Below are 18753 nucleotides of genomic sequence, written 5' to 3'. Positions count from 1 at the left end.
TGAGGGAAGTAATAACTGTTGCTACAACAGCAATCATAATATATAAATGTATCAAATCAATGTGATGTATGGGAAGTCCTCAGTTAACATCATCGATAAGCTCTGTGACTTTAAGCAACATGACTTATGGTGAAATCAGTTTTACCGTAGGCTAACTGACATAAACGAGAGTTCAGTTCCTGTGGCATCTTATCCATGTTAAAAGGAAACAGGGTTGAATGAAACATTGTTTACGGACCCGCTGTTCACCTTAAATTTATAGTGTTATATGTCGAGTACTGGGTCTGGCGCAAATAATGCCCCTCTTTTGTGACAAAACCTTTTACTACAAAATCATAGACATATGATTCTGTAACATAAAAATATCAAACTCCAGCACACCATAGGACATTTCAGGTGAAATGTTCAAATTAAAAGTATACATTATTACACCCATATTATTTTACCCTACCAACCACGCTCAGGTGGGCGTTACTTCTGCCGGACCCCGTACATTTCAATTAAAAAAAGAGAGAGAGACAGACAGACAGACGGACGGACACCGAGACCCAGAGTCTGCAGCGAGGGTGGCAGTGGCTGCCTGGTGGTGGCGGCAGTAGCACAGGCGGCACGGTGGGGAGACAGGACAATGGCTCCGGTGTCCCTGAAGCCAGCCCAGCTCACTCTGCAGCAGGAACTGTCTCTGAACAGATGGCTCTTGGCAGGTTTGTTTTCTGACACTCCCTCTCCACCCAAGTCACAACGCGTAACGACTGTGTACACATACACACAAATGATCGAGCCTGTGAGTTTCACACCTAGAACTGAAAAAGTAACTGAAACGACTAAAGAAAAAACACTTAGGAAAAACACAACTCGCATCGTCTCAAGTTGTTTCATAATTGGCTTGTAAAAAAAAACAAAACACCAAGATGAATCTGGATTACTTGTGGTGATTAGTGTTCACTGTGTGGAAGTTATTTGTGCCTGCATTTGAAGCGGAAGTATTAATGCAGCAGCATGCAAGAGAAATCTAGAGGTAGTGACAGTCTGTTCACATTTGGGGAGATGTGAGTATACGGTTAAAAAATGCACTGATTTCTTCTCCACGTGTATTTTGCATTTACAGTTACTCTGCCACAATTTTGGCGAAACAATCCAAATAGTATATCCACCTCTACAGGAGTGCGCTCACTCCGTGTGCATTCAGTCCATTTGCCCGCTCACTATTGAATGAACGCTCACACTGCTCTAAACACCTAAACATTCACAATGTTCTGCCCACAAGGCCTTCTATGGTTTTATCCTAGTCTGTGGTCAAAGACAGCAGGTATAACCCAGTTATCTCTAGTTCTAATGGTAATGGGATTAGAATGGATTGAGAAACTCCATATCTGAAAAACAGGTCTCAGCATTAAAAAAAAAAAAAAAAAGCCGCAAGAGCACTCTGAATAATGTGATAGTACAAATACCTCACTCCTTCGGTGCTGGTGGCCTTACAAATAGAAACAACTTTTGACGAGAGGCACCAAACTCTTTCTATCACTTAGACTGGTAATCCCAGCCCTGAGAACTCGTCCTAAGGAAATAACTTCAATCAAAGAATAGGGCTAACTGGTTGAAGATATTCAGTGCAGCGTTACCCACCTTTTCAGAAAATAGAAACAACCTAAATGTGTAGCAGGCATTTGGAAGAAGAGGGTGTTTCTGGGAACACCGATTTCGGTGTGGACAAGGCCAGGGGGCGGGGTCAGAAAGGGAATGGCTAAGATGGTATTGAGCTAGTGATGGGCATTAGCAGAGGGTACAAACCTCCGACCTTATGATAAGACTACGGGAAGGTTTGGAATATCAAAGATACAAAAGGAGAACTTTTAAAAAGATGATAAAGCTGTGTCAATGGCTCTTTACCAACAACCATTGAAAGGAGGCTATAATAATAGTGTTGGTAAAAAATAAAAGAGACTTGCATATAAAAGTCTTTCTTTTTTTTTCCTTTGTCTTCCTCGAAGATTTTATTTATTTATTTTTAAAGAGAGAGGAAGGGAAGGAGAGGGAGGGAGAGAAACATCAATATGTGGTTGCCTCTTGTGTGCCCCCTACTGGGGACCTGGCTCACAACCCAGGCATGTGCCCTGACTGGGAATCGAACTGGTGGCCCTTTGGTTCGCAGGCTGGTGCTCAATCTACTAAGCCACACCAGCCAGGGCTAAAAGTCTTTCTCTTATATACAAAGGATTGCCATGGCTGGAGCTTTACTCTCTGCCCCACAGAACCACTGCAGACTCCCTTCCCCTGCAGCACCATAGTACCCAGGGGGTCCCAGCTGCAGATGGAGATTTCCTTTCCTTCCTCTGTGCTGTCCTGTCCACTGCCACAAACCCAGAGTTCCAGAAGCCATTACCTAAAGAGGTTCCAAATATCAAAAAACCCCTAGCTACCTACTTGCCTGCAGAAGAGCTATGTGAGAAACGAAAGCTGTGCGTTTCAAAAATTCATTTCTATAATACAAAACAGTAAGTAGTTACTGAAGAAAAATAGTTACTGAAGAAGGTGAATAACTTACAAATTGGAAGCAGCTTCTGACACTCGGCTCAATGTTACTGCCCCCAAAGGAGGCCACTTCACCCAACTGTCTGGGGATTTGGATGGAATCATGCAGGAGGAGGCCCAGCCGGCGCTGGTCACAAAATCCTGTTGAACTTGCCACCTGCTTGAAAAGGTCTACCAAAGGAAGAAGAGAATTGCAACAATTAAACTAGCAGCATGAAGTAGAGGCTAGCAGAACCTAACGGCCAACTCAATTCCAGTACCAATCGTCAAGAATAGCCAATATTCCCACAGAGAGCAGTTACCGTATTTTGCGATGTATAAAGCACACCCACCTTTTTGGCCCAAACTTTCAGGAAAAAAAAATCTTTCATTTTAATTTTTTTTACAGATTTTATTTATTTTTAGACAGAGAGGGAGGGAGGGAGGGAGGGAGGAAGAGAGGGAAAGAAACATCAATGTGTGGTTTAACAACCTGCCAGAGCTGTTTTAATTCAATTATTTATTTATATTTAGATAGTTGTTTTTTTTTGTTTTACAAATGAATTTTAGCATTTATTTTTGAACATATTATGGAACAAGAAATTTTTGTAACAAATAATTACAAAACCCAAGAACAGATGGAAGGTATTTCAGGTACTACCCATGTATAATGCGCATCCTTATTTTTCTCTCCAAAATTTGGGCCAGGAAAGTGCACAGTATACACAGCAAAATATGGTACTTCTACTGTGTGTTAATCTAGACATTTAGTACTTTTTATGGATGAATTATACCTCTCAGGAAATGAGTTTATATACAATCCTGATGCCTGAATTTTTCCTAAGCCAGAACACAATCCTTTGGAAAATATTTTATATATAGAACATAACTACTATAATAAAATAACCATTTGAGCATTAGGAACCACATAAGTAGCCTAAAGCACCACCTTCTTTTGGACATCAGAGATTCAAAAATGTCCCCAAATTGGGACTTTTTTATGAAGCTGTAAGATCATTGAGTTTCTTCTTTGTTTTCCCCACAGGATGCTGTACAGATTTGTAATCAGCTCCTACCCCTTTATATTGTTACTGGTTTGTTTGCTAGGTGACTGTCTTTTTGAATGAAGAATGCTATCTCCTTGAGACCAGGGGCCATATTGCGGGCAACCACGTGCCGGAAGTGTCTACAGGGGAGAACGGCAGTGCCTGGCGGATGGCAGGTGCCCGACAGAGTGGGTTCGCAGAATGCGTGAACACACCAAACGCTTGCGACGCGTTTTGTTCTCAGAAATGAAGTCATTTTAGCCATGCCTTGTATTCAAATACAAGCTGGCCCCCAAATGAAATCAAGAAAGCTTTTCCTACTCATCGGCACACTTCAAACTCTAAGACATGAAATATTTTAACGAGATAGCTAAGGTGGCGGCATCCAAAATGAGACTGCAAACACCGCTTTTTACCATCTCTACAAGGCGCACAGAGATTTTTCAGCATTAAGATTTGCACATATCCCAAGTTGGAGTTAATAGTTTTGTTTCACCAACCTCAAAACACATTCCGTCTCAGTAGTTATTTGAAACACAGGCTCGAAGCTCCCTTGAAGATTCAATTATTACGTTGTGCTCACCATCGATAAGGTTAGATTATAAACTAATCTATAACAAGTCACGACAACATTTAAAGGGAAAAAACCCACAGAAAGATTCTATTTTACCCAAAATACGTTCTCCAATGGTTAACAAAATCTGTTCGGTTATTTTTCTTTGGTTTTTCAGGATGAGAAAACTCAAGTGGAAAGTACATAAAAGTGAGAGCTAAAAAGGCTGGTGTATTTTGTGGCTTAGTCCTAGGGGGGACATGAGCAGTAGGGCACAGAGTGGCTTTGGAGGAATTTAATCTCTTTTATCTCCTGCCTGTCCTTAAGCTCAGCACATCTCCTCATTCCTGTGAGGCTAGGCCTTAGGGGATCAGAGGAAAGACAAAATAGACTGCATTTCTTTAATATTCCTACCAAAAAGACTTCTTACAAGCTTTTAAAGGGGAAAACACATACAGTCCTTCACAATGGGAATGAGTGGTTGCTTAGTCATACTTCCACCATCACTCCTCTAGTGTTCGCTTTAAATGTGGATTGATCATTTTTAAGCAGAAGAACCTAATGGCTCATCACTAGGAAATTGTATCAGGTGATACTTGCCCTGTAAAAAACAGCAAGCTGTCTCCCCAATAATAAAATGTCAGACACATCATAGAATCGACTATGTCAGTATACCTTGCAGTAAGATGATTATAAAATAAGCAGTGTTTCTTAAACACCCATGCCAGATAGTACTCTTTAAATAAGATTCCAAAACACTGGGCAAGAGAACGGATTAAACCTTCACATTTGCCCTGGCTGGTGTGGCCCAGTGGATTGAGTGCTGGCTTGCAAACCAAAAGGTTGCTGGTTTGAGTCTCAGTCAGGGCATATGCCTGGGTGGAGGTTCAGACCTCAAGTTGGGGGCATGCGAGTGGCAATTGATTGATGTTTCTCTTGCACAGAGATGTTTCTCTCCCTCTCTTTCTCCTTCCTTCCTCATCCCTCTAAAAACAAACAAAATCTTAAAAAAAAAACCCTTCACTTTTATTTTTCTGACTTCTACAAAGGGGTTAGGGAAATGAGGCATTATCTCCCACGGACATTTTCCCCCTATGTTTTATTCAGACATAGTCACCATAATGTAAAATAATACTTGGACTGGAAAAGTTACTCCTCATTCTCTATTTAAATACCTGCGATTTACTGTCTGACAGGGAACAGCACAAACCACATTTTATGACATTCTAAAAGCAGTTCTACATCTTCCATGAAGAACTTGCTGTCAGACGAGAACACTATGTCATTTTCCCTCCAGAACGGGGGTAATTAGCCAACATGAATAAAACAATAAGGAGTTACTATGCATGACTTACATCTGTACTTGTCTTCCAAGTGCGCTTTACACAGAGAAATGATGCCAGTTTTAAAGGACAGGACCCGGATCCTCCCTGTTCGTCCCCTATTATAAATAATCAAATCAGAAAACAATTACTGACATTTTACTAGAAAGTAAACATTCTTCAGCGAAGAAAAAAATCTGGGTATGAGACCTCTATGGACCACTGTTTTTGAAGAGTAAGAACTTTTCTGAGTTCATTATCTATTAGGTTGATGACTTAGAATGGGATGGAAATTTGGCCAGCTCAAGCGATGAATATTTACTAAGTTTTCAATTCTTAAAAGCCCTTACCGGAATTGTAAGAGTGGCTCTACATAAAACCGGAAAAATACCCTTCTGTTTGACCATGGAGAGCCACCTGGGTTTAAGTCTATGAGTGGGTGAATTACTACTATGCACTAAGCTATTTTGTTTACTGAAGCAAATTACCTACTTTGGGTTATTGAAGCCAAAAAAAAAAAAATACCAGCAACTAACTGTTCTGCTCTCTTCAAAACTCTTTTAGATTTTCATCAGATGGCCCTTATGCAGAAGAAAATCAACCACTTCAGGCCACGTGACACACAATATAAAATATGAACATTTATCTCCACAAGAAAAAAACAATACATTCTATAAGAGAGCATTCAAAATATGATCTTAAAGAGCAATTTAAAAATAACCTATTGCTATATCGATGCTTTAATATATATATACTTTCAGTCAACATATAAAGCTGAAATAAAGCTTTCTACATGACAAACTCATTAGTAAGTTCATTATATCCACGGGAAAATATTTTATAATAAAAATTTTTTTTCATTCAGTAGACAATGTCTGTCAATAATTTTCAGCTTTTATTCTGTTATGGAAAGTATCTGAACCTCAGATGTTGCTAAAAAAAAGACTGTAGATTCATTCTCCCATTTAGCACTTTTATTTTTGGTAAACAATATGCTCAACTTTCAACTGGCACAATTTACTAAATCCCTTAGTCACACACAAATCCTAGGTTCTAAGGTGTTAAGAAAATTACTATCATTGGAAGATTTCCTTCTCCTTTTCCACTCTTTAAATAAGGCCAATCAAAGTTTAACCAATAAACTTTAGATGGTAACTGAGGTCTTTAAGGAATTAAGTTGTTCCCAAATAATTTTCCAGCAGGTCGAAAGGAAGTTATATAGTCAGAATCCATTCATATGTCACCTGCAAAGAAAATGGTGCTGAAACATATTCGAGGAAAGGCCTGAATACAAACGCTATGAAAGCAAATGTAAGGGTAATCCACAATTACAATCCAGCAGGCTCAAGGGCGTGGTGGGTACGATCAGAATCCAATAGCCTGGTGATTTTAGAATCTAAAAAGCAACACCTTATCAAAATAACAAAGAAAAAAGGGTCTATACATTTTAATCCAGGAGATGGCTGAAATTTACAAAAAAAAACAAAAAACCAAAACGCAAAAGGCAAAATAGTTGATGTGGGACTCCTTTTCGACACCCTTGCCAGATTTCCAAACAGGGAGATTTTTTTTTTTCAGACAGGTGAAATGAGGCATGTAATAAATCTGAGGTCAAAGAAGAATTCAGACACAATTAAGACCAATTCCTTCTGCTACCTTCCTCAATTGTCTTCACTTAAGCTCAAGATGAAAACTCAACCTGAGGATCTATCTCTCCTGTGTGCAATCCCGGAGAAATAGACAAGTGTTGTCTAAGAAAGCGTGATGAATGGAGGTGCCAGGAAACCGTATTTAAGAAAAAAAGCAAAAACAAAACCCCAATGTCTTCAGTGTGAGGAGCCGAGCTGGCTGCACGAAGGGCTTGTTTTCATTTTGTTCGCCTCATCAACTCATCATCTCCGGCAGAAATCTCCTGCCTATGAGCGAGCACTATTCAGATCCGGTGACAGGTGTGCCGGCATCTCCGGGAGCCTGTCCATTTCCACCCGTGTGCGAGGGGGCCACCCCCACGGTGGACGGGGGACTTTGAAGTGTACAGGCAAGAAAGGGAAAGAGCCAAAGGCTACAGGTTGGCTCATCGTAAAAAATGCATTATCTCTGGATTTTGTTTGTTTTCCAACCTGAGAGCAATCGATGTTCCAGCCCTTACTTCCTACCTGATCAGCGCAAAATACTTTCCGTTCTAATAACTGCAAAAATGAGTTATCGCAGGGACAGCATTAGGTCACACAGCTTCACGGACCCTTCCACCCGAGGACCGTATTTCTAGACTGGGGGCCCTGGTGGGATGCTAATGAAACCGGCACTATTCTGCTCACTAAGCCTCCTGTGACGGAGGTTGAGAGGAAAGCTCGCCATACGTACGTGTCATAAACGTTCAGCAGCCAATTGAGACACATATCCACACAGAGAGGGACGTTGACCAGATTGTTGTGCTCTTGCTCCAGGCGGTCATAAATAGTGGTCAGACAATTAATGATCTGCAGGATGTCCATGGGCTGGTCATTTTGCTTGAGGTTGTGCTGCTCCAAGGCATCGCATGCAGCAGACAGGCTCAAGAGATCCACTGCAAAAGTCACAGAAAATCACAAGTGATTCAAAGGGGGGAGAAAATCTTGCGTTCACTATCGTGTCTTTTCCTTTGAGATTCCTGGTAGAGATGCCTCGTCCCCTTCAGTAAATGCCAAACCCAAAACGAACGCTCCCCTCTTTTATTTAGTTTTAGTTTTTCAGTTATAGTTTCCACTCACTATCATTCTGTATTAGTTTCACGTGTGCAGCATCATGGTTAGACAATCACATACTTTACATATTCAAATATTTACATTTACATATTCCCCACCCCAGCGTCGTTTACACTGCTCTGTTTTCATCCCTCAGCGCTAAGTCTGATCGTCTGATGACTCGGACGAGCATTCAGGATCCTCGGTGGTTCTCACATGTCCCTGGCACTGACTGGGTGAAGAAGACCCAGTTCCCAATCTCGAAGTATTGGGGAATACTGGAGAGTTAAGGGGGCCTATCGTGTTCTATGTAAACAGAGTCATTTCCAACTAAATGAGGACAAAACTATTTTACTAGAGATTTTTAAGAGTTCCTGACCATACTTGCTGGCAGTCGTTTTAGAGAAGGTCAGTTTGATTCATCTGTTTGGTTAGGGTTGTGTAAACTCTATTTCCAGTTATGCATTTATAATCATTAAGTGTTCTTCTCCTTGGAATATCAGCCGCCTCATCATCTTTCTGCTACCTTAACATTAGGTGCAAAACATAATCAACTCGACTCCAATTTTCCATGGCCAGACTGAAGTAACTGCACAATCGATCCAGGATGCAGGCCTGAGGCTCCCTCATTTCTTGTTTCACCTTCAGATTGCATTTGATGTTGTGCTTTTCCAATTCTCTAGGAACTGTGTGAACGTGTATGTGTGTAGGGGGGGAAGTTCCCATGATTTGAGGCGGTATTTAATCTATGCTGAAAGACAAAAATTTCACAGAAGTGAAATCGCCACCTCGTTCAGCATCAGCATACTGCACACTTTCTTTATTCCCGAGTGTCATGAAAAGATGCTTTTTTCCTAAAGCCAGTCTATTAAACCAAATTGGAGATGCAACAACATGCTTTTATAACACCTTATACACCTAAGCTGTGGTCTGAATGCTCAGTCCTTTGGGAGAAAGAATCAATGGTAATTAAGTAAATTTCTCGCGCATCTTGGGGGAGGAGGCGATACAATTATAAATGTAACAGCAGATAAACACCGGCCAACCCAGTCAGCAAACAGCTCGCCCAATACTAATCAGATGTAAATTTAAGGCTTTAATGAATTTTACCAGCCATTTGTGGTTGATTCTAATTAAATGTTAAGGGGAAAAAACAAAAATAGTGGTTAATACCTATGTAGGTTAATACCTATGTAGTACATATTTTTCTCTTTTAAAAAAGGAAAATGGTCACTTTTGAAGTTTCCCTGGAAGCATGAAGGAGAGCTGGTGGTGGGAGCAAGCAGGAGGGGTGTTTTGCATTGTTTTCCATCCCAGGGAGCAAAGCTCTGTGATTCCAAGCACCAATTTCCTTAAAATGCCCCAGATGAGCACTCTTTGTCTCAAGGCAAAGGCCATTGGGGAGGAAAAAAATTTTTCTCTACCCTTCTACGTTCTTCTGACTGGTCTAAAAAATGAAATTGATATCAAAAAGATTCATAGAAGAGCAATTGCATTTCGTGCAAATAGGGCAGCCACATAAATCTGAAAATTCCAAAGACGGTCAGGCGAAATGAGGTCTCACGGTCATTCTGGACCGAGGAGAAGGAGGCGGAGGTGTGGAACGTCAAAGGGAAGCGAGGCAATTCACAGGAAGATGAAAAGACTTCATGTTTGGTCAAAACTATGATTGCTGGGTCATAACAGAAACTGTGGGACATTGAGAGGGCTTTGATTGGACGGGCCTTGCTAGCTTCCTCCCCATCTGTCTGTCTGTCACACTAGTTCGTATTAAACCACAGTTATCTGTGATGAGAGCTCCCTTCCTGGGGCGGGCAGGTCCTCTATCTAAATTCTTTTCGGCAGCTAGAGGGATGGTCGAAGGTTCTTCCTGAGTCTTTGGGGTCTCAGTCGTTTGCAGTTCAAAGTGTTCCGCATGACAAAGTGTCACATTTTGGGGTGGCGAATCTTGCTTCTCTCCAGGCCCCACTCCTTTTGCTTAAAAATACTCTCAGGATAATGACCTCTTCACATGGAAGCCGAGACTCGGCTTCAAGTGCCAGAAAGGAACACGACTTCATTGGAGAGGGAGGCGGGTAGGAAAAGAATAAAGAATTTCAAAAATAACGACGCGAGCAGGAAGGAGGACGTGAGGATGGAAAGGCCGAGCGGCGACGGCAGGGGAGACCGGAGAGAGGTTCAAGAACTCACTTGCACTTTTTCTGCTGTGCACCTGCTGTTCTCTGAGGACACGGTTTCGGGTGCAGGTGGAGCGAGCATTTAGAAATGCGGCCCGCCGTTTCCATTAGCGTTAAGAGAGAAACGGATGTCTTCTAAAGCCTGATATTCCCACTCTGTTTCTTTAGAGATTGAAGGAAGCTTGGAAGTTTCTCTGTGATTTTCTTTCGTTGTTCCTCTGTCTTAGCCATAAATACTTTGCTTTATACGTGAGGATAAGAGAACTAACAGGTGAGAATTCTTAGACCCGCTTTCGTATTGCGTCTAATTTACCAGTGTGATGGAAAGAAACACAAAGACAGCAAAATTGCGTGAGGTTCTTTTCATCGGGTCTGCTCTTATCTCTGTACAGGTGAACGCGTAACATGCAGAATAGAAAATCTGAAGTAGAAATAGCTCCAGAGGGGAGCAGAGCAATTGCTCTGCAATAACAGGAGCAAAAGATGACACAGTGAGGAGAGAAACACGGTGCAGTGTGCTCTGCTAAAACCGCACATGGTCAGAGGCTAGCACGATCCATCATGGAAGACCAAAAACGCACTTCCCGAAACAGACAGAATTCCACTTTCATGGAACAGTTTTTACAAGACTTCTGTTTAGGTATGTGTTGCTGAAACTATGGGCTAGAAAAGAGGCAAAAAAAAAATCAATAGGAACAGTTTAATTGTCACACAGATACACACTTAACTGTTCAAAATGAACATCTTATAGGATGTATTGAGATTTTTTTGATCAAACATTAAAGGTAACGATTAGCTGTTTCTAGAAGCCTCAACAAGCAACCAGCAGAGAGAACTTTGTGAAATTATCCTTTTACCTCAAGCCAGGAATTTCCTTTTAGGGGGAAAAAGTATGTATCCTTTAGTGTATTCACTGGGGACTATATATTAAAGCTGTATTAAAATTCAAGTATGTTCTGAGAGCTTCTCTCTTTCAAAAATTATTTTTACAGTAGAGGATGCCATAGGTTTTGAAGGCACTAAAGAATAGGGACCATTTGGTGGCGGTCATAATGCGTGCGGGCTATGGGGTGAGAGAGGGTGTGGACGGGGCAAAAGTGACTGGCTTTGCAGTATCCTCTCCGCTGTGCTGGGAAAGCAGGAAATGGGGTGGGGGACTTATGCATGTGATCCCCATTAATGGTTCCTGAGGCTTTGACTGTGCCTCATCATCCCCTCACCACGCTAAGTTCAAATGCTCACTCCACTCCTCTCTCTGTATGACAAATGAGGAGGTGAGGCAGGTTTTTTGGGTCTTTTACAGCATCACAGGCTTTGAGGTCTAGAAGGCACCTCTGGAATCATTTTGTAGTACAGAAAACCGAGACCAGAGACGAGAACACTTGCTGTGGGTGTTACGGCGGGACACGCACGTTTTCAGATTCCTCATGGAGGGACATGTTGAAAGGCAGAAGGTGTTCTTACAGACTTCACTGAAAGAGAAAGCCATCCGTCATTTCCTACTAGTAATAACGGTGGCAGGAAAAAGCAGCACCACCACGAAGTTAGTTAGAATAAGTCCCAGGATGTCGACACGACTCCAAACTCACCCCGTGGGCAAATCTGAATACGCTGTGTTAATATAGACATAATCCTGTAATCTAATGAGTGCAGACAGAAACAGAGGGGGGGCAGGAAAAGATAACTGCTGTGTGTTTGCTGACTTATCCCTACCCACTCCCCAGGCAGCAGAAGGCACCTGTGGGAAGAGGAGGCTGCAGCTGACATCACACCAACTCACTCGATAGGCAGCTTACACTTGACGATGAGGGCCTTTGCAAGGACATCTTTGCCCAGCAAGCAAGTCAATGCACTTTGATGTAGGTAATTGTGCTGTGAGCTAATCCCGAGTTTTTGGAGTGGGTATGAGATGCTTTTGCTAGAACAGCTACATAATGCAGAGCCTTGATCGAGACAATGAAGAGGAGTGACTTTTCATGATGTGTAGCCATGGGTTACAGGTTTTCACTCTTGGTTTTGTTTTGTTTTTAAAGATTTTATTTATTTATTCTCAGAGAGAGGGGAAGGGAGGGAGAGAGGATGAGAAACATCAATGTATGGTTGCCTTTCACCCCCACCCCCCCACTGGGGACCTGGCCTGCAACCCAAGCATGTGGCCTGACTGGGAATCGAACCGGCAACCTTCTGGTTCACAGGCCGGTACTCCATCTACTGAGCCACACAAGCCAGGGCAGTTTTAACTATTGTTTATTGCTAGCAGTAACACTGCCCATTTTCAGATGGTCTCAGTGAGAACAGTGGAGGCCACTGTTTTGGGGACTGGCTACGTAGGAAGAATATTCCGGGTTACCAGCAGGCTGTAAGAAGCCCCATCTAAGGCCCTAGCATGTGCTCCATGGTTTCCAAAGCAATTTGCACTCATTCAGGTAGGTGGCTCTTGATCCAAGAGACAAAGTGCACCCTGGTGTGGCGATTACAGACACGGGATGGACACTTGGAGCTTGTACTTGGCCTCTCTGGACCCTATGATGTGAGTCAGCCTGTGGTTGTGATACATACCCTCAGTTTAATGTTGGTCTATTGCAGACTTTTCCTGCAATGAACTGTGCATTTGTAAGCATGGTTATTTGGGTTCTGAGTCCTCTTCAGCAACGGAGCCCCAACTGCCACCGCCAGGGCAATTAATGTCAGAGGTAAAATCGTTTAGAAGACCACCCCCAAGTCCATCTTGGCTAAAATATATGGCTAAGACATCTAAGAAGAACAAAGACGATTCTGATAAAAGGTATGAAAGTGAACCTTGGCTCCTCGCCAAGCTATGTTTGAAGTAGGACAGGCTTTGAAATAGGTTATCAATAACAGAACTCCCTAGTGGCATCGGGAAATGGTGGAACCTGAACTCCAGGAGCTGAACAGATGGATTAAGAGGGAACTGCCAACTCATGGCGGGTCTGCTACAATTCAGTCCCTTGATTGCATTAGCCAAAGCTCAAGTTCAGAATCTCCTTCCATTGAACTTCACCTGCTCCGGCCTGCAGGTGGAGTTCCAGCCACAGGAACTCGGGCAACCATCACTTTTGATGAACGGGCCCCACCAGTGAGACCAATTACAATGAAACAGATCCTTCGAGTGGGGAGCTTGTTAGGTGTTTCCCACTTGCCCACAATTTCCTTTTTCAATGCCATACCTAGCAGTTCCTGGGCTGGGGTTACGATCAAGTCTCAAAGGCTGGTAATATTCCAAAACAAGTTATTAAGGCTATTCGTTGGAACATAAGTGCAAGAATTCCACAGGGGTTGGTGGAACAGAGGACTCCTTCCCCACACCTCGCCTCTCTGGAGTGGACTGTCACACATGTTTACTTGTCTACAGGACAGAAGTAGTCCCAGTTTTTCTGTACTGATCCTATCTGAGCCTCTACCAGGGAAGAGACTGAAGGAGAAGCGCCGGCATATCTTATCTTGTTCCCAGCTAAACATGTACTAGACCACAGGCCGAACCCAAGGGACATACTTCGTGTGTGTGTGTGTGTGTGTGTGTGTGTGTGTGTGGGAGGGGAGAGGGGAGGGAGAGGTTTGGATTACAATTTTGGATAAGGAAAGGTAAGACTGTTGCAGAAGAGAAGCGAGCCACCAAATGCGTATTTAAAAGGGAAAACTGACATAATGTTGGTGCTGGGAAAGATGCTTCCACTAAGAGAACAATATGCTCCCTTAGCTCTGATTCAGATGCCCTTTTTAAAGAGCCAGGAAGCGAGGGGACAGCTGGCCCACCCATTGAACACAGTAGACAAAGAGATGGGAGTTCTGACTGAGACCGTGACTCCACAGAGTGATCGTAAAGGACCTACGTCCTTACGTTCTTGGTTCTGTTACTAAAGACCCATGTTGGAAAGTACTCTGAGGAAATATTTACCCACAGTCATACGTGGAAAACATTGATATATAATCATTTGAATAAACATTGTGTGGACATTAATCAGAATGGTGACGGTTTAAGAAAGGTACTACTGGGTATCCACTAGAAGGTTTATGTCTCACCTGTCCTAATCTCATGTAAAAATACAGCTGTTTGCCCCGTTACTATATGAGGAAAGCCACCAATGGCTGGAGGGACAGTTGGGACACAGGGATCAGTGAGGGAGAATTACGTTCCATTTGGTAGGCCTATGTCTCTGAAATTGAAAAGCGAGACATTTGACATAGATGGCTAGAGAGAAAGTTCTGCGGCATGCCCAAACCACAGTGCATTCAGGAGTGACTGCTATTCCTGTGATGTTAGCCTGGGGGCGTCAACTTTTCTGCATCTCGAATCCATTTCCGAGTTATAGTAAAGATGTTAGAACACAGTGGCAATGACGCGTCTGCTGGACCAAAGAGCGTGGGACCCCTGGGCATAAAGGAACCTTGGGGGAATTAGGAACTGGGCGAGCAGTACCTGGCCAGGTAGAATTTGGTTTGAATGAGACAGGGCAGACCGATGGAAAAGACCTCTTAGGGCAAAGGGAGCACGTACTTCGCGGGGATCCAATCCCCGGAGGAAGATTCAGGATGGAACACTTCTAGAATGACGACTGGAGAATGGAACCTACAAGGTGCTCCTTAACAGCTTCAATACCGCAAGGGAAGGCCAACTATATCCCTTCCCTAGGGAGCAACTAACTCACGGGTACGGGACAGAGTTTAAACAGCACTGCGGTGCTTTGCCTGGGAGAGACTCGTGTCCTGCTCTAGGGCCCCGCTCTGGGGGCACCAGTATTTGGCAAGCCAGATAAGCTGAGAAAATTCGTGTGGTTCCGTCCTCAAGATGTTCTGAATTCTGAAATAACAGAGACCTGGCCTCTAACCTATGTGACAAATAATACATAGTACATGGGAAAAGCAGATGTTTACGGGGGAGGGACAGAAGAATTACACTGGCCTCTCAGGCCCGCTTGCTGTGAGGCAGTCTCGGGCTGTGAATGCACGTCCTGACTTTCATGCTGTTGTCTTATTATTTTTTGGTAAGATTTCGCTTATTTATTTATTTTTAGAGAGAGGGGAAGGGAGGGAGAAAGAGAGGGAGAGAAACATCCATGTGTGGTTGTCTCTCTCACACGCCCCCTACTGGGGACCTGGCACACAAGCCAGGCACGTGCCCTGCCTGGGAATCGAACCGGCAACCCTTTGGTTCACAGGCGGGCACTCAATCCACTGAGCCACACCAGCCAGGGTCATGCTGTTCTTAGTGAAGCCATTTCCTGCAAGACTGTACATTTGTAAGCCATGTTATCATGGCTCCTGGGAGTCTTCTTCAGCAACCGAACCCTGTCTAATGCCACCGCAGTGCACCCTCCAAGGTGAGGTGCGTTTACCAAGAAGGGAGCGCATTTTTCACCCGGTTTATTGTGATGAGGGTATACCTTTATTCAGGCAGCTCCAGGCTATCTAAAATCTCTCCACTGTGTGATTTAGTTGCTGAACAGAAGCAAATTGTTCTCTGTTTCTCGTTTGCAGAGTCTTTGCCCCATTTATCAACTGCAGTATATTTGCCCATGGTTTGGGCTCCCTCCAACCCACCACACACTAATAAACTCAATGCACGCGCTCTGCTTAAGTGCAGTTTTATTTGTGCTCTTAGAAGCTGGCTATATTTTTAATTTTAGAAGCCACACACCTACAGAGTGCCATCGGAACTACAGAAGGAGAGAGAAAAACCTTAGATTAGCTCCTCCCTAACTTTCCATGGGGTATCAGCCATAGAAACCCCCGTAGAAATCCTTCTTACCAAGATCTGCTCTTTGTCTCTGCTTTTCTGCCGTGTTGAATTTTCATTCCCAAATGCGTTGAAAGGCAGTGTGGCGTCATGCAACATTAAACCAATTACCAAGTGGGGACATTATAGGCCAATGGTGATGTTCTCAACTTAACTGGCAAATGCTCTACACTGGATGAAATCGTGTTGTTCGGGTTTCTGCAAGGCCGGAGCTTCCTTGTGAAGTGGAAAAGTTAAGACCCAGTTTTGCCTAATGGCAGTGGCCCCGCATATTTTCTAAGGCATCTGTAATTCAAACTCTTCACTGGCATCGGGAAATCACTCAGATAACATCGTTAATTTTCATTAATGTAAGAGTGAGCAGAAGTGACCTTCGCTTGGAAAAGCTAGCCAGAACAAGTTTTCTTTGCCTGTCCCACAGACAATGGCCCTTTATCACGGCTTCGCAGGCACAAAAATGACAAAGAAGGCCCAAAGAGAAATCTAAGCAAATATGAAATGAAGAGGGATTTCTTAAATCTTCTACTGAGTAGTTCGTTAAGTCATGAGACCACACATGTGTTCAATCATAAAAGGATTGGTCAACTCCTCATTCTAAATTCATACTTGATGTGGGACTCTCCTTACCATTCTTGTGAATCCAGTACTTAATGTAAGTAAATACACCCTCCTAATGTTGTTAGACTGAAGTCTTTTTCAAATCTGAGAAAAGTCATTCTCAGAACAGAAATGCTGAGAATTTCAAATAAGTTTAAATGTGAAAATCCTACATCCACAGCTTAACTTTATTAGAAGGTTATAACCTCAAATGGTCAAACATTTTTTTAATAATAGCAAATAGCCCTATGTCTACAATGTTTATCGGATGTTTTAAAATAAACTGAAATGAGAGACAAGGAGACACCCATGTGAGCACAAGAATTTTTTTCACAGGGGAACTGAATAATGCCTAGATCCAAGGTCAAAAGGAACTTTATGGAAAAGCATAGTCTTTGTAAGGTTTTCCAATCCAGTCTATTTCTGGGCTGTTTTCATAGTGTAACTTGGGCCAACTGATGATGTCTTTTGGACTTTTAGGGACCTCTTGGGAATATACTACATCTGATTGCCCTTTACAATAGGCAGTTCCTAATGACCCCATTATCAATGGAAAGCAGGTATCTCTGGGATGGGGCAGGGACAGAAGAAGAAAAAGAGGCAGAAGACTCTCTCCATCCAGCCCTCTGGTTCCTCCCCACCCCAAGCTGCCTCTTTCCAGCTCCGGCTACATTATAACAGGTCCCTGAGGAAATCCTAGGCCTGGGGAGCCCTTTAAAACCACTTAAACTTGGCAGCTATATAGCTGAAAAAATGATAACTTCAGACTATGAGCTAAAGAAATAAAAACCTAAATTGACTTTCAGTCATGCATCCATTTCATGAAAACATATCCAGGCCTGCTCCGTGCTAGGCTGTGTGCTAAGTATTGGAGAGACCAAAATGAAGAGGAAAAGCCTACTTTCTCCCTCCAAACAAATCCACTGCTAGGAGGTTTCCTCTCCAACTCCACTTTATTTATTTTTAGTTCTTAAAAGATTTCATTTGTTTATTTTTAGAGAGAAGGGAAGGGAGGGAGAAAGAGAAGAAGAGAAATACCAATGTGTGGTTGCCCCTCAAATCCCCCCCCACTGGGCACCTGGCCCGCAACCCAGGCAAGTGCCCTGCCTGGGAATTGAACCGGTGACCCCCTGGTTTGCAGGCTGGCATTCAATCCACTGAACCACACCACTCAGGGCTCCATCTCCATTTTAAAAAGGACATGCCAGCGACCCTCCTTGACCATCTTATTGCTCACTTCCACAGACCCCTGGTGAGACCCTGGAGACTTGGCGGCCAGGGGCCACAGTCCTTCTCTCTCCCGCAGCGTGGCCTCAATTCTGGATTATTTCAACACTGGTATGGAGGACTCAGGCATCACTCTAGCCTCTCAGTTCCCTAACTATTTCATCTCCATGGAAATTCACTTCTTGTCCACCTGTGCCACCTACTCAAATGGTCATCTCCTGACCTAATCAACGGGAATGGCTCCCTTCTGAAATAATGGTGAGCTACGCTGCTCCTCTCCGACCACAGCTTCTTGGCCTCCCGATGACTTCCGCACTAACTCTTGCTCCACCTCCCCGAGCAGTCAGGCTCTTGATCTCTCTACTTCATAATGAGCAGGTCCCATCGGAATTCATAGCTTCTCCTACCCAAACGGACTCGACAGACATCACTTTAACTAGCTACCCCTTCTTTCGCCCAAATCCTCATTTCTCTTGCCCAGCTGTCCTCTGCTCACCCTAGGGCAGAACAACAGGGCTCCCGGCTGCTGAGTGTGCCTGCAGCAATACCGCAGCCCAGCACCTTGGGGCGCTCGGCCGACTCTGGGGTCCATAATGCTGCACCTCTCACATGAGCCCTCTCTCTTGTTCTCCACGAAGATAAGCCCAGTCTCAACTTCATCACCTTCCACGGTTAACTGAAGCAAAGGAAGCCTCTTCTGCCGTCACACAGAAAACAGAAACCTCTACTTAGGTATCCCTTGTCTTCCCGCCACCAGCCCTCCTTCCTCACCTGCTCTCTGTACGGGCTCCTCCCCCAGCCCCACGCAGCACAGTGGGGGCGAGGTGCCCGTCATTCCCTCG

The 18753-nt window shown here is 43.6% G+C and overlaps 1 protein-coding gene across 7 annotated transcripts in view; it reads right to left on the bottom strand.

Annotated features, from left to right (window-relative positions):
- The window catches only part of DMD (dystrophin), a 1939942-nt gene that overhangs the window by 80892 nt on the left and 1840297 nt on the right, over positions 1-18753 (bottom strand). For all 7 annotated transcript variants that reach the window (XM_045855895.1, XM_045855896.1, XM_045855898.1 and 4 more), the window contains 3 exons: positions 7797-7998; positions 5466-5551; positions 2546-2703 (listed from right to left, as the gene is read on the bottom strand). In XM_045855895.1, the coding sequence (XP_045711851.1) occupies positions 2546-2703; positions 5466-5551; positions 7797-7998 (446 nt within the window). The remainder of the gene's footprint in view (positions 1-2545; positions 2704-5465; positions 5552-7796; positions 7999-18753) is intronic.

Source organism: Phyllostomus hastatus, unplaced genomic scaffold (assembly GCF_019186645.2).
Source record: "Phyllostomus hastatus isolate PE091 unplaced genomic scaffold, TTU_PhHast_1.1 phas_scaffold_12, whole genome shotgun sequence".
Lineage (NCBI taxonomy): Eukaryota > Metazoa > Chordata > Mammalia > Chiroptera > Phyllostomidae > Phyllostomus > Phyllostomus hastatus.
This window is presented reverse-complemented; position numbering and strand designations above follow the sequence as displayed.